Genomic DNA, 11,585 nt, shown 5'->3' with positions numbered 1-11,585 from the left:
GATTTCCCATACGAAAATGACGAGTAGGTTCAGCCGAAATCCTAGATTGCGGAACTAAATGTCACGTAAATAAATAGAGGAAAGCTATATAATTGTAGCCTCTGTTGGTGTAAATATTGCCGTTTTTAGAAAGAGAAGTTAAGGAAGCAGCGATGCAACACTCAATTGTTGAATACCTATCGGAACATGAGGGCTACAGATGTGGATACTGCGGATCGGAGGACTCGAACTTCTCCCACGGTAAGAGTAAGAGTGCACGGGGAGCTTGGGCCAGCGCTCAGTCGCTCCACACGTCCACTGAGCCTTGCTCAGGAACCCGAAAGAGCTCTGCAGAGATCGTCCAGCTCCGGTCTAATTCTAACTTGTTAGGTCTAATTTCGGCAGGAATAAAGTTAGAATCTAACATTTTCTGCATTTTTAATTTCATTTTTTTTCACTTGCTTGGAAGTTGGTAAATAGTAATCTGTGCTGTGAAGTAAATTGTTAATAAAAAGTCGGTTTTCAAAGTTAGCTTGTATTATTTGTAGGTGAAATGAAGAAGGAGAACCGACTGAACGTACCACAGTCACACTCACAGACATTACCGCTAGACCAACTCACGTCTCCAGATGCCAAGGGAGTTAGGACTAGGAGTGGATCGAATTTCAGACCAACAAAGTACAAGAAAAAAAGAATAGAAAGAAAGGACGTGTTAATTTTGTGTCCCGGCTGATTAATTTGAAATTCAGAGTCGCCTCCATTTGGATTAGAGTTCTAACATAAAAGTTAGTTATAGATCTTTGGACATTTAATTAATGTTATTAAGTATTTTTGGGAGGTGGTGGGGCATGGGTCGAACTTTGAATTAAGTTGATATTTTAAACAATTTGTTATTAATTATGTTTCTCTTGTACAGATCAATCGTATACCTTTCTTGTGGTTCCCTGCCACAGAAGTTCAAGGTGTTAAACAAAAGATTATATTCTAAAAACTATGAACTTTAAAAATTTTACCACTTTATTGTGAAATATACCCATTTAACAGATATGTTTTATGAATTGAATTTGTTTTTATTTGGTAGGAATGTGGGCTCACAACCTCACATGTCAGGACTATAATGATCTCATTGATAGAGGGTGGAGAAGGTAAGCAGCACTTTATCTTTGGCTTCTTATCTTTTAACTATCGAATAGGGTCTATTTAATTGGATGGCAGTAAAAGAATCGATTGACCATATTTTTTTTTGCTTGAGTGACCAGTGGCTAATTTTGAAAAACTTATAAAAATTGGTTTGCGAAAAATGTTTTGACCAGTGCTCATTCAATTTCAAGCATTAATTGTTGTCAATACCTTTAGTTCCATCTGATTAAATAGACCCTCGTCCATGATTTCATAAGAACAAAATCAGGCAGATATTGTGAAATTGTAATTCTGGAGGATATTTTCAAAGTTTATATTTTTGGTATACGCACTAGTATACAAATAATACACATCAGTGAGGCCCGCACAAAATGATGTGTATTATTTGTTTTATAGGTATGATTTTACTAATGACCAGTCATTAGTAAAATTGCATGTTAGGCAAAATAAATACCTGATTAGGATCGGTTTCATCATCTTATAAGCCAGACTATCCTATACTGGTAAATTTTCCACAAAAATTATATATTTGTTGTTAATGGCATATATATCTTTTTTCAGGAGTGGTAAATATGTGTACAAGCCGACTATGGATAAGATGTGCTGCCCTCAGTATACCATCAGATGCCACGCCCCATCCTTGAAGTTGACGAAATCCCAGAAGAAAGTCCTCAAAAGGGCGACTAAATTCTTCACCACTGGAGAAAAACCCGGAGGAGAGGGAGGGGTACGGCAAGATGGAGAGGACGCGCCTGGAGGGGCGCATCCAATGCCTCATGTTCCAGACCATCATCCTCAGATGTCGGTAGATGACATGGCAAACGTGCAAGATGGAGGAACCATCCAAGGGTCGGATAGCAAGACTGAAGAGGTCAAAGGTCAGACAGAGGCCAGGGTTCCATCACAGCATGGAGAGATAACAGGAGAAGGGGCAGGAGTGACTGAAGATGGCCAGGCAGCGGTCTCAACAGAGAAACAGAAAAAGATCCCTAAACCAGGTAAATCATAGGAGACAGCTTTCCTATTTCAATCAGATTTAATTCATCAAAATATATATATAGTTAAAATAGTGAAATCTGATATTGCTTCTTCTTCTTCTTCATCTTTCTTTACTGCATATCATCCATAGTAAACATTTTTGTATGGACCTTAAGCCGTAGTAATTATACAGATTAGGTGTATATGTAACTAACATTGTAGCAATAGCATTTTCGGGGGCTGTAAAATACCTTTTCTTTGCAACGACGTGTTGCAATTGCAAAAGCCTTTTTTTAAGTTGAGAAGGAGCATGAGGTTCTATTTTTGTTTCATTTTGACCGAATCAATATCCTTGTGTTAGGCTTAGGTCCAGACCCAACCAAACCACCATGCAAGAAATCCAAGCTGAGAAAGTTAGAAAAACATCAAGAGAGGCTGAAGCAGAAGACTTACGCAGATAGTTCTGACCCTAAGGCTGGATCAAGCAGCGCTTCCAAGGTTGAGAACAGTGCCAAGTCATTGGAAGAGTTCATAGTAGATGCAGTACCTGGCCAGGATCTCAAACACCGGCTTGAGGTAATCATGCAAATAATGGGACTATTTACTAGGGCCCAGATTTAAGTTTACAACGATTTTATTGTCTTTTTTCATGCTATCAAGTATCATCAAGTGGGGAATACATTTTGGTAAGTCTCTATAAAAAATTTAACTTCCAAATATTTATCTTAATGAGGGAAATCCCCCCACTCCACCCTGTCATTGCGAAATAAGGATAAATTTAGGGATGACTGATCAAAAATATTGATGGATTTCTTTTGCAGTTCAATCATGCCTGATTATCTTTTAAATTACTGCATAATCACATCTTTAAATTTCAAGTGAATATGTTAATTTGATTCTTTGGTATTTTTTGGGGGGGAAATTAATTGCAATTTTCAAATTTGAGTATTTTTTAAGATTGATAATTTTCAAGTATGTGATGTATTCTTGGTATTTTTTTTAAAATGAGCTGAATCGGCCGACATAAAAAAAAATGATAAATTTGACGATAGTCATGATGAACATTGTCGTTACCCTAATAGACTGCATTTAATTTAGATTTGTTGTATTAATATTATCATATATATTTAGTCAATTTTTGTTCTATTCTGGTGAATTGAAAGTTTTATTTGAAACAATATTTGTGTGTGATTATATCTATGTATACCTTTTTTATCATTATATGTGTAAGGAAAAGCATGGAGAAATGGCTAGGTATAGACTATTGAGTAAAATACAGTTGTAAATTCTGAGATTTAGTCTCTCTATTATTTTCCTTTTAGCGGGATAGTGAAGCATCAAAAGCTTAAAGTTCCTTTCTTTTTTATGTATTGGTTAGATCAAGTTGGTTCGGTCTAATCCCATGTCAGCCGAATTTGGACGGACCCTCCATGAGAGTCATCAGGTCTACACCAAATATCAGATGAGTGTCCATAATGACGAAGAAGCCAAGGTCAATCTTAGACAGGTAATCAACATGAAGATATCTACATTAGGTTTCTTCTCAAGATAAAGGAATTAACACATCATGTCTCAATCTCATACAAGTAATACGTGTAGAATTTTCACGCTCCCTCTCTCAGCTCTCAGCAGAAGATGCACAGTCAAACCTGCTTTAGTGACCACCTGTCTACCACATTTGTTTCCCTTGAAAGTCTTTTCTCATTTAAACATGTACTATAGGCACCTGTACCTAAAGACCACCTGCCTATAAAGATCACTTTCTTGTCTCCCTTGGGTGGTCTTTATAGACAGGTTCCACTGTAGTACATTCAAGAAGATCTATGAAGACGATTAGGTAGGTATTGCCCAAAAGAACTGGAGCTGCACAATGATTACAAGGTATGCTCTCGTAAACTTCCACATGAATATTTATGACTTATAACTGGTACATCTGAAGTGTTTTTTTGTTTTTTTAATGGTAGGAACAACCAAGGAGACTAAATACATGCAGGGAAAATAAAGACCGCGTGTGCATGCCAGAATATCTCGAAAAACAGATCACATTAAGGAGCTTTCAAGCTTCTTTACTGTAGTTACCAAATATTGACACGGAAAGAAAGAAACTTAAAGAAATGTCCTTTCTTCTAAGTCCTGCAATTTTACACGAAGTCGCTTCTTTTCTTTACTACCAGTTTGCTGAGAAAAAGTTACGCAAAGTACCGGTAAACCTTTCATGAGAAGAAACCAATATGATAGATGTTTTCGTGTTCATCCTGTACAACTTTGGTCTTTATCTTTTAAAATCTCAAACCATTTAGATAAATGAAGAAGGATTTTTGGAACAGATTACTCCCAAATTTGTTTTTGTTAGAGGAACAGTGAAAGGACTGTATTTGAGAAGCAAGATTGCAGTCCATGCCAAGCCTTTCTTCATGCTCTTCCCTTCCCCCCCCCCCTCCCTTCTTTCCCCCTCTCTCCCCCTCTCTCCCTCCCTCCCTCTCTCCCTCTCCCTCTTGCTCTCTCTCTCTCTCTCTCTCTCTCTCCCTCCCTCTCCCTCCCCCCCAAGAATAGTGCAATCTTCATGTGCAGATCAGCTGTACATTATCTTGTATATATCACATTTGACCTCTGACCTCTAGATCAAATTGATTCGCACAAACCCACCCAGTCAAGAATACTTAGAGACAGAGGAGGAAAGCCACAAAGTTTATGAGAAATATCAGACTTTTGTTCATAATGATCCCCTCGATGAATGTGCCCTCCTCGAAGTAAGTGGAACATTCCATTTCGTATGTTAATACATGAAAGACTACTTCAGGCCTTTCTATTGTTAGTAGGGATGTTTATTTTTCTGAGTCCATCAAGAGGTTGGAATAATTTTTTGCCTCTCAGAGGTAGGTGCAATATTCATATTACTCGTATTATGTAATGAAAGGTACTGTATTGTATCACTTTGAGTCACGTAATTGCATATATTTTTAGGGTAAAATAAAGAGAAAACATTTTGATTCCCATTCAGTAAATGGGTGCTACTTGTCATAAAAAGACTTTACTGGTGTGAACTGTGGCTAAAACAATTGTACCCATCTTGGATCCTTCAACACAAATGAGGTAAGTGTGTTGCTTAGTTTATATACATAACTGCTCAACCAATAAGGGAACATGCTGCATTGCCTTAACTTGGGTAAGTGGAATGTGAGACATGGGCTGGCTAATTGTAAATATGGGTGTTTATTAACAGTGCAATAATGTATTGCAGGCACCTGTACAACTTTTGAGTAAAAGCCAATGATACATTGTTTCTGAAATTTAATTAATTTCTTGTTGACACAGTGTATATCTATGTATATCTGGTTTTTCAGAAAAGTAGAATTGCTATCTTGAATATATACTTTATCTGATTAAAGATGAAGTTGAGTTCTGGTCATGCGATTGCATTGTGAAAGAAACGGTGTGGAATCGATCAGAAAAGGTTGATCATCTTGCATATAAGAATTTGTGTGTAGTATTGCAAGGTTCTGGAATCATCAAAATGATAAGAAATTTGGCCAAGTCTTGGTAAAGTTACAAACACTGTACACAGAAAGATGTATATGGGACTACACAAACACATGGTGTAAAAATCCTACCCCAGAGTTTTACGATGTTACATGACATATTTAGAATATGAAGGCATTTGAAGAGCCATGCTTTTCTGGGAACATGTCTTATCTGATGTTCTTCCACACTTGCATAATAAGAATGATAACGCTCACAAATTATTTTTCACCTCTTCCCAGAACTCAACCTTCTCTTTAAAGATTACTTGTTCCAATGCTACGGATAAATTGATACATCACTACGTGAATTTTGAAAACTTTACAAACTTTACAAACTTAACTTTACAAACTTTTGAGTTCTATTTATATTTGTATAAGGTGCAGAAAATTGCATACTGGATTATGATTCCCCCGGTGTATTATCTTAATTACCCACATAAATGTTTAATTTCACAATTCCTGGACAATACAAGTTTTTGATATTTCAATCTATGATTTCTATATCTCTCTCTCTCCAGTACAAACGATTCTTAGTAGATTCACCTCTTGTAGAACAGTACTCAGACGACAGCCCTGAATGCGGCTACGGATCATTCCATCAACACTATGTCCTTGATGGTAAGATCATTGCAGTCGGCGTCATGGATATACTACCGACGTGCATATCATCGGTCTACTTCTACTACGATCCTGAATATAGATTCCTCACATTGGGGACCTTCTCAGCACTAAGGTATGAGAGAAAAATGGTTCATAACAAACTATTTTTATGCCTCCGTTACAAAGTATCCGGAGGCATTATGTTTTTGGGTTGTCCGTCCGTCCGTCTGTACGTCCCGTTCTCGTGATCGCGTTATCTAAAGAACCGATTGATGGATTCCTGCCAAACTTTGGTCATGTATGTATCTTGCAGAGCCGATGAACTGATTAGATTTTGGGGTCATGAGGTCAAGGTCAAAGGTCATGCGGCTCATTATGTATGCAAAAATAGCTTGTGATCGCATTATCATTAGAACGGATTGATGGACTCCTGCTTAACTTAGATCATGTATGTACATGTATCTTGGGTCATGAGGTCAAAGGTCAAAGGTCACAGGGCTCATTATGTATGCAAAAACAGCTCGTGATCGCGTTATCTCAAGAACCGATTGATGGATTCCTGCCAAACTTAGGTCATGTATGTTACTTGCAGAGCCGATAAACTGATTAGATTTTGGGGTCATGAGGTCAAGGTCAAAGGTCATGCGGCTCATTATGTATGCAAAAATAGCTTGTGATCGCATTATCATTAGAACGGATTGATGGACTCCTGCTTAACTTAGATCATGTATGTACATGTATCTTGGGTCATGAGGTCAAAGGTCAAAGGTCATGGGCTCATTATATATGCAAAAATAGCTTGTGAACGCATTCGCATTAAAACTGACAGATGGATTACTATTTAACTCAGGACATCTTGCAGAGCCAATGAACTGAGCAGATTTTAGGGTTATGAGGTCAAAGATCAAAGGGTCATATATGTACATGAGAAATTGCTTGTAATCACGATATTCTGAGAACCTGTTAATGGATTACAATTGAACTTGAATTTGAAAAATTTCTTCTGATTTGGTTTGTAAAATTGCTCTTTGACGGAGGCATCATTTTCGACTGCGCGCAGTCAAAGTTCCATCTAGTTATTCTTATGTTTATTCACCTGTACTTGGAACTGGTGGGGGGGGGGGGGGGACATACAAATTCATAACAAACTCTGACAAAATCTTAAGGAGAAAGGTCATTTTCATAAGCAGCCACCGTTTTATGGAATAACTTGCAGGAATGCCTTAGAAATATAGAAACCTATGAAATTAATTTGAAAAAAATATATTTAGCACTTTGTAAGATCTAACGCTTATGAAACCAGTGCACCATTTCCACTTCTTCTGTATTCTATTCTGTTAAGTGTATAGAGACATGCAATTATGCCTATGTGTTATGAGCTATACAAAACGTTTGATTATTTATTATTGTTATACCAGCAAACCAAAGTATTCATGAGCGGAGAGGGAAAAGCTCATAACAAACTCTTGAAAATTGGTAAAGAGCTGTCCTGAGTAAAGAAAGAAAAAATCTTCAAAATGTGGAAGGGGAGCTTTCAAACCGAACTTCACCATGAAGTGGTGTGTCTGAACAAGAATGTGCGCTTGCTGCTTTCAACTTCAAATGAACGTTTTGCTTATATCATATTTATATTGTACATCACATTGTCGTACTTCAACCTTCATTAATTACCAGTACTTTCTCAAGAAAAGAAAGGAATATTATATTTGTCTGTCATCCAGTTCAAATGAAGTTTAATCTCGTACTCTAACATGTCAAACACATAATAAATGAAATATTGAGTTGTTATTTGTGCACTTTGTGTTCACCTTTCAGTTACAGAGAGTTAGCCTTCACAAGATTACTACATTCAGCATTCACTTATCACTTTGTGCATTTTCATTGTATCTTTCGGTTACAGGGAATTAGCGTTCACAAGATTACTAAATGTGACTGCGCCTGCTTTAGAGTACTACTATATGGGCTTCTATGTGCATTCATGTCGGAAAATGAGATACAAGGTAAAAGATTATTGCATTTTATGCCCAAGAACTGACTTATGAAATGGTCATAATGGTTGAATTTGTATTATAAACTCCTCAAAACATGTTCTACAGTTCAAGTTTGAGCCTTGATATCTCTCTTGTTACTATATTATCCCATTCAACATTGGTATCTTCAAAGAGCCTACTCGTTCCCCCCTTACAATGAAGCCCCATTAGTAATGATTATGTAATCATGGAATGGGGCCAAGACCCCCCAACAATACTGACGACTCCAATATCATTCAACACAATCCACCCTTCAAACAAATGAATAATTCACTGTTGACAATAACAATGCATTTTGCATCATTTCACTTTAGACTTGGCCTCATATTCAGGTGAACTGCACAGTCCATGATAACATAATCATTACAAATGGAGCATCATTGTAAAGTGAAACACCTAGGCTTTCCAAGGATATCAAATTCAAGTATGATATTATAGTCAAAAGAGAGATATCAACGCACAAACTTGAATTGCAGAACCTTTTTTTGAGGAGTTTAGATAGACAACATGAACAGACATACTCCAGATAATTCATTGAGTGAAATATCATCTTGCAGCATTCCACAGGGTTGTTTATGAAGATCAGTGCAGTATTACAGGTTGAAATTTTCCATTGACATATTAATCACCATGTTGGTACCCTTGCTTGGGGGGGGGGGGGGGGGGGGGTTCTCCTTCTTTTCTTCTTCTGAAGTCCCCCATGCTTTTTATGTGCAACAGCTGTTTTGCAGAGGTAAGAACCTTTTATGCAATTAGGAAGGACGATGAGTTGTATGACTGTATATTTTATCCTCTGTATTTTATCAGTTTTCTACTCTTACATGATGATGTGCCTTCTTTTTTGCAGGGTCAATTCTACCCTTCCTCTTTACTCTGCCCCGAGGCTTACATCTTTCATCCCATAGAAGATTGTTTACCCAAGCTTGATGTTAACAAGTACTCGCGCTTCGCCTCAGATGATGAAGGTAAGTCCATGTTAGGAAAAGTCTTAGGATGAAGTTGAGTTCTGGTCATGCGATTGCATTGTGAAAGAAACATTGTGGAATCGATCAGAAAAGGTTGATCATCTAGCATATAAGTATTGGTGTGTACTGTAAAGTTCTGGAATCATCAAAATGATAAAAAGTTTGGCCCAGTCTTGGTAAAGTTACAAGCACTGTACACAGAAAGATCTATTATGGGACTACACAAACTTGTGGCATAAAAATCTGTCCCGATTTTTATGATGTTACATGCCATATTTAGAATATTAAGGCATTTAAAGAGCCATGCTTTTCATTTTTTATCTGCTGTTCTTCCACATTTGCATAAAACAATGATAATGCTCACAAATTATTTTTCAACCTTCTCTTATTTTGTAATCTTTGAAGGCTTCCATTGTAATGATAGATTCGAGCGAAGTTTGGGGTTACATCCTGAAGATAGGTCCAACCTATCGATACACTGAGATAGAGCGTGAGGGGGCCATTTTCAGGGCCAACTTACTCTATCAAAAGAAAATGTGGTATAAACGCAATTCTCGCTTAGATCTACGTTTTTTGGTCTTGTACATAAACAGACGCCATCAAAGATTTTATCAAATGTGAAGCCTGACCCTAGCTTGAATCAGATAAAATATCAAGAATAACCACTTATCCAATCCAGCTCAATCTAATTCAGGAATTTGTATAGTGGCAATAACTATTTGCCTAATCAAAGGCACTTTAAAAAATTAATTTGTTCATTTTTCCATTATATTTGGTAAAGTATATGACACCATAACTTTCCCTATACAAGAACAGGCCACTTGGTTCAGTCAGGGGACACAAAGACAAAATGGATGAGATGATAGAAAAGGGATGTGGTGAAAGTGGCCTTTCAGGGAACAATCACCAAAAGAACAACTAATTATTTGTATATATATAGTTAGATAGAAGACATAAAAATCTCACACCATAAACGTTATGAGACATTCGGATTTAAGAGCATAAAGAGGAAAACTATTTCACATCAAGAGGTGCTTAGAAGATGATTCCATGTTTAAACAATTAAGTCGTTTAGGGAAAATGTCAGCTCAACCCAGCTTATTGAGATAATTCTCTGCATTAAAATATGAGAAGCATAATGTTCTACAAATGCTGTCAATGGGCGAGTTCATTGGATGTATCCTGTTAAAGACATTTGTTTTAGGATCAACTTATTTCTTCAAAAAATGTAAATTTCTTGGAATGACCATAGTCCCTCGGAGAGAACTTACAGCCATCGGTCCTCTAGTTGCTTACTAACAAGCATACACATGCTTTCTTAGCAGTCAGTTAAAATAAACCATCAAACCAAACCATTGACTGTAGGTTATTTCTTACTAATTACTAGGTAGTGGTCATATCAAGAGATTTTTTTATTTTGTTGATGAAATAATAATAATAATAATAATAATAATAATAATAAATAAATGAATATAAGACATGTCAGAACACGTTGCACAAAATCACCTTGATAATTGTCTGAACTGTCTCCCATTGATACCCCCAGCTGATGCAATAGTGAACCTTGATGAGGTCCTCGTCCTACACAAGCACATCGCCATGCCTTACGTTGTCTACAAGCAACAGCCCCATCTAGAGACAAATGAAGAAAATGTGCGAGAATACGCTCAGATGGCTGGCAAGGAGTGTGTAGGTCGGATGCTGCTCTACAGAAGCTAAACCAGTACAGTTCTCACATCATATCACATTATATATATGCAAAGCTTGTATGCTCAGAAGATTGTCGCCCTTATTCTTTTATATTTTTTATTTATTTATTTATTTTGTTTTATTTCAACAGTAGTTCAAATACTGTTATACTTGGGGCCCTGCATAACATAAAAATAGATATACAGATAAACATATATATATATATATATATATATATATACATGAAAACATCATTACATGGTGAATAGTAAACATGATATACCAGAAAGAATACAGATAAAATTTAAAATGAAACCTAGCAAGCACTGGGCTTGCGTGTAAGCTCATGTTCAATATCTAGTTTAACAAATGAAGATAGTCTGAGGTCTAAGTTTTACTTTGTTAAATGTGATCTTAGATCTAGGGTTAGGTTTATTTTGAATTAGTAGAATATGGATCCAAGAGTTTTACTAGTCTAGATTTTATGAGATGATGGCTGCTGCTTGGTATTTAATATTCTTTGTTCATGTAAGTCCCTAGGGTAAATCATTGATACAGGGTTATTGACTGGGTGTTACCAACTCTCAAACACTCCTGCCAACAGATGTCTTATGTAAGCTGCTTTCCAGCAGCTCAGGGGGGTGTTTCACAAAACTTGTCATCAGTGACAAGTGACAGTTTTT

The 11,585-nt window shown here is 36.8% G+C and overlaps 1 protein-coding gene across 2 annotated transcripts; it reads left to right on the top strand.

The window, feature by feature from the left end:
* Positions 1 to 11,119, top strand: LOC584881 (arginyl-tRNA--protein transferase 1). 2 transcript variants are annotated; one of them, XM_030995169.1, is made up of 9 exons: positions 1 to 240; positions 1,061 to 1,124; positions 1,681 to 2,117; positions 2,459 to 2,673; positions 4,719 to 4,847; positions 6,137 to 6,351; positions 8,119 to 8,218; positions 9,096 to 9,213; positions 10,760 to 11,119. In XM_030995169.1, exons 1-9 carry the CDS (start codon positions 153 to 155, stop codon positions 10,930 to 10,932), a joined length of 1,539 nt encoding a protein of 512 aa, XP_030851029.1. In that variant the 5' UTR covers positions 1 to 152; the 3' UTR covers positions 10,933 to 11,119. The 2 variants fall into 2 exon arrangements, with proteins under 2 accessions (XP_030851029.1, XP_030851028.1); XM_030995168.1 differs by lacking the exon at positions 4,719 to 4,847 and adding an exon at positions 3,476 to 3,604.
* Positions 11,120 to 11,585: the final 466 nt, after the last annotated feature.

This window comes from Strongylocentrotus purpuratus, unplaced genomic scaffold (genome assembly GCF_000002235.5).
Source record: "Strongylocentrotus purpuratus isolate Spur 01 unplaced genomic scaffold, Spur_5.0 spur5_scaffold_21, whole genome shotgun sequence".
NCBI lineage: Eukaryota > Metazoa > Echinodermata > Echinoidea > Camarodonta > Strongylocentrotidae > Strongylocentrotus > Strongylocentrotus purpuratus.
The sequence above is the reverse complement of the archived record's forward strand: the minus strand, read 5'-3'. Positions and strand labels throughout refer to the sequence as shown.

Excerpts from the sequence above, each read along its gene's own strand:
- LOC584881 (XM_030995169.1), top strand. The coding sequence starts at position 153 with ATGCAACACTCAATTGTTGAATACCTATCGGAACATGAGGGCTACAGA. Across the intron at positions 4,848-6,136 it reads ATGAATGTGCCCTCCTCGAA|TACAAACGATTCTTAGTAGA; the intron begins GTAAGTGGAACA and ends CTCTCTCTCCAG. Across the intron at positions 6,352-8,118 it reads GGGACCTTCTCAGCACTAAG|GGAATTAGCGTTCACAAGAT; the intron begins GTATGAGAGAAA and ends TTTCGGTTACAG.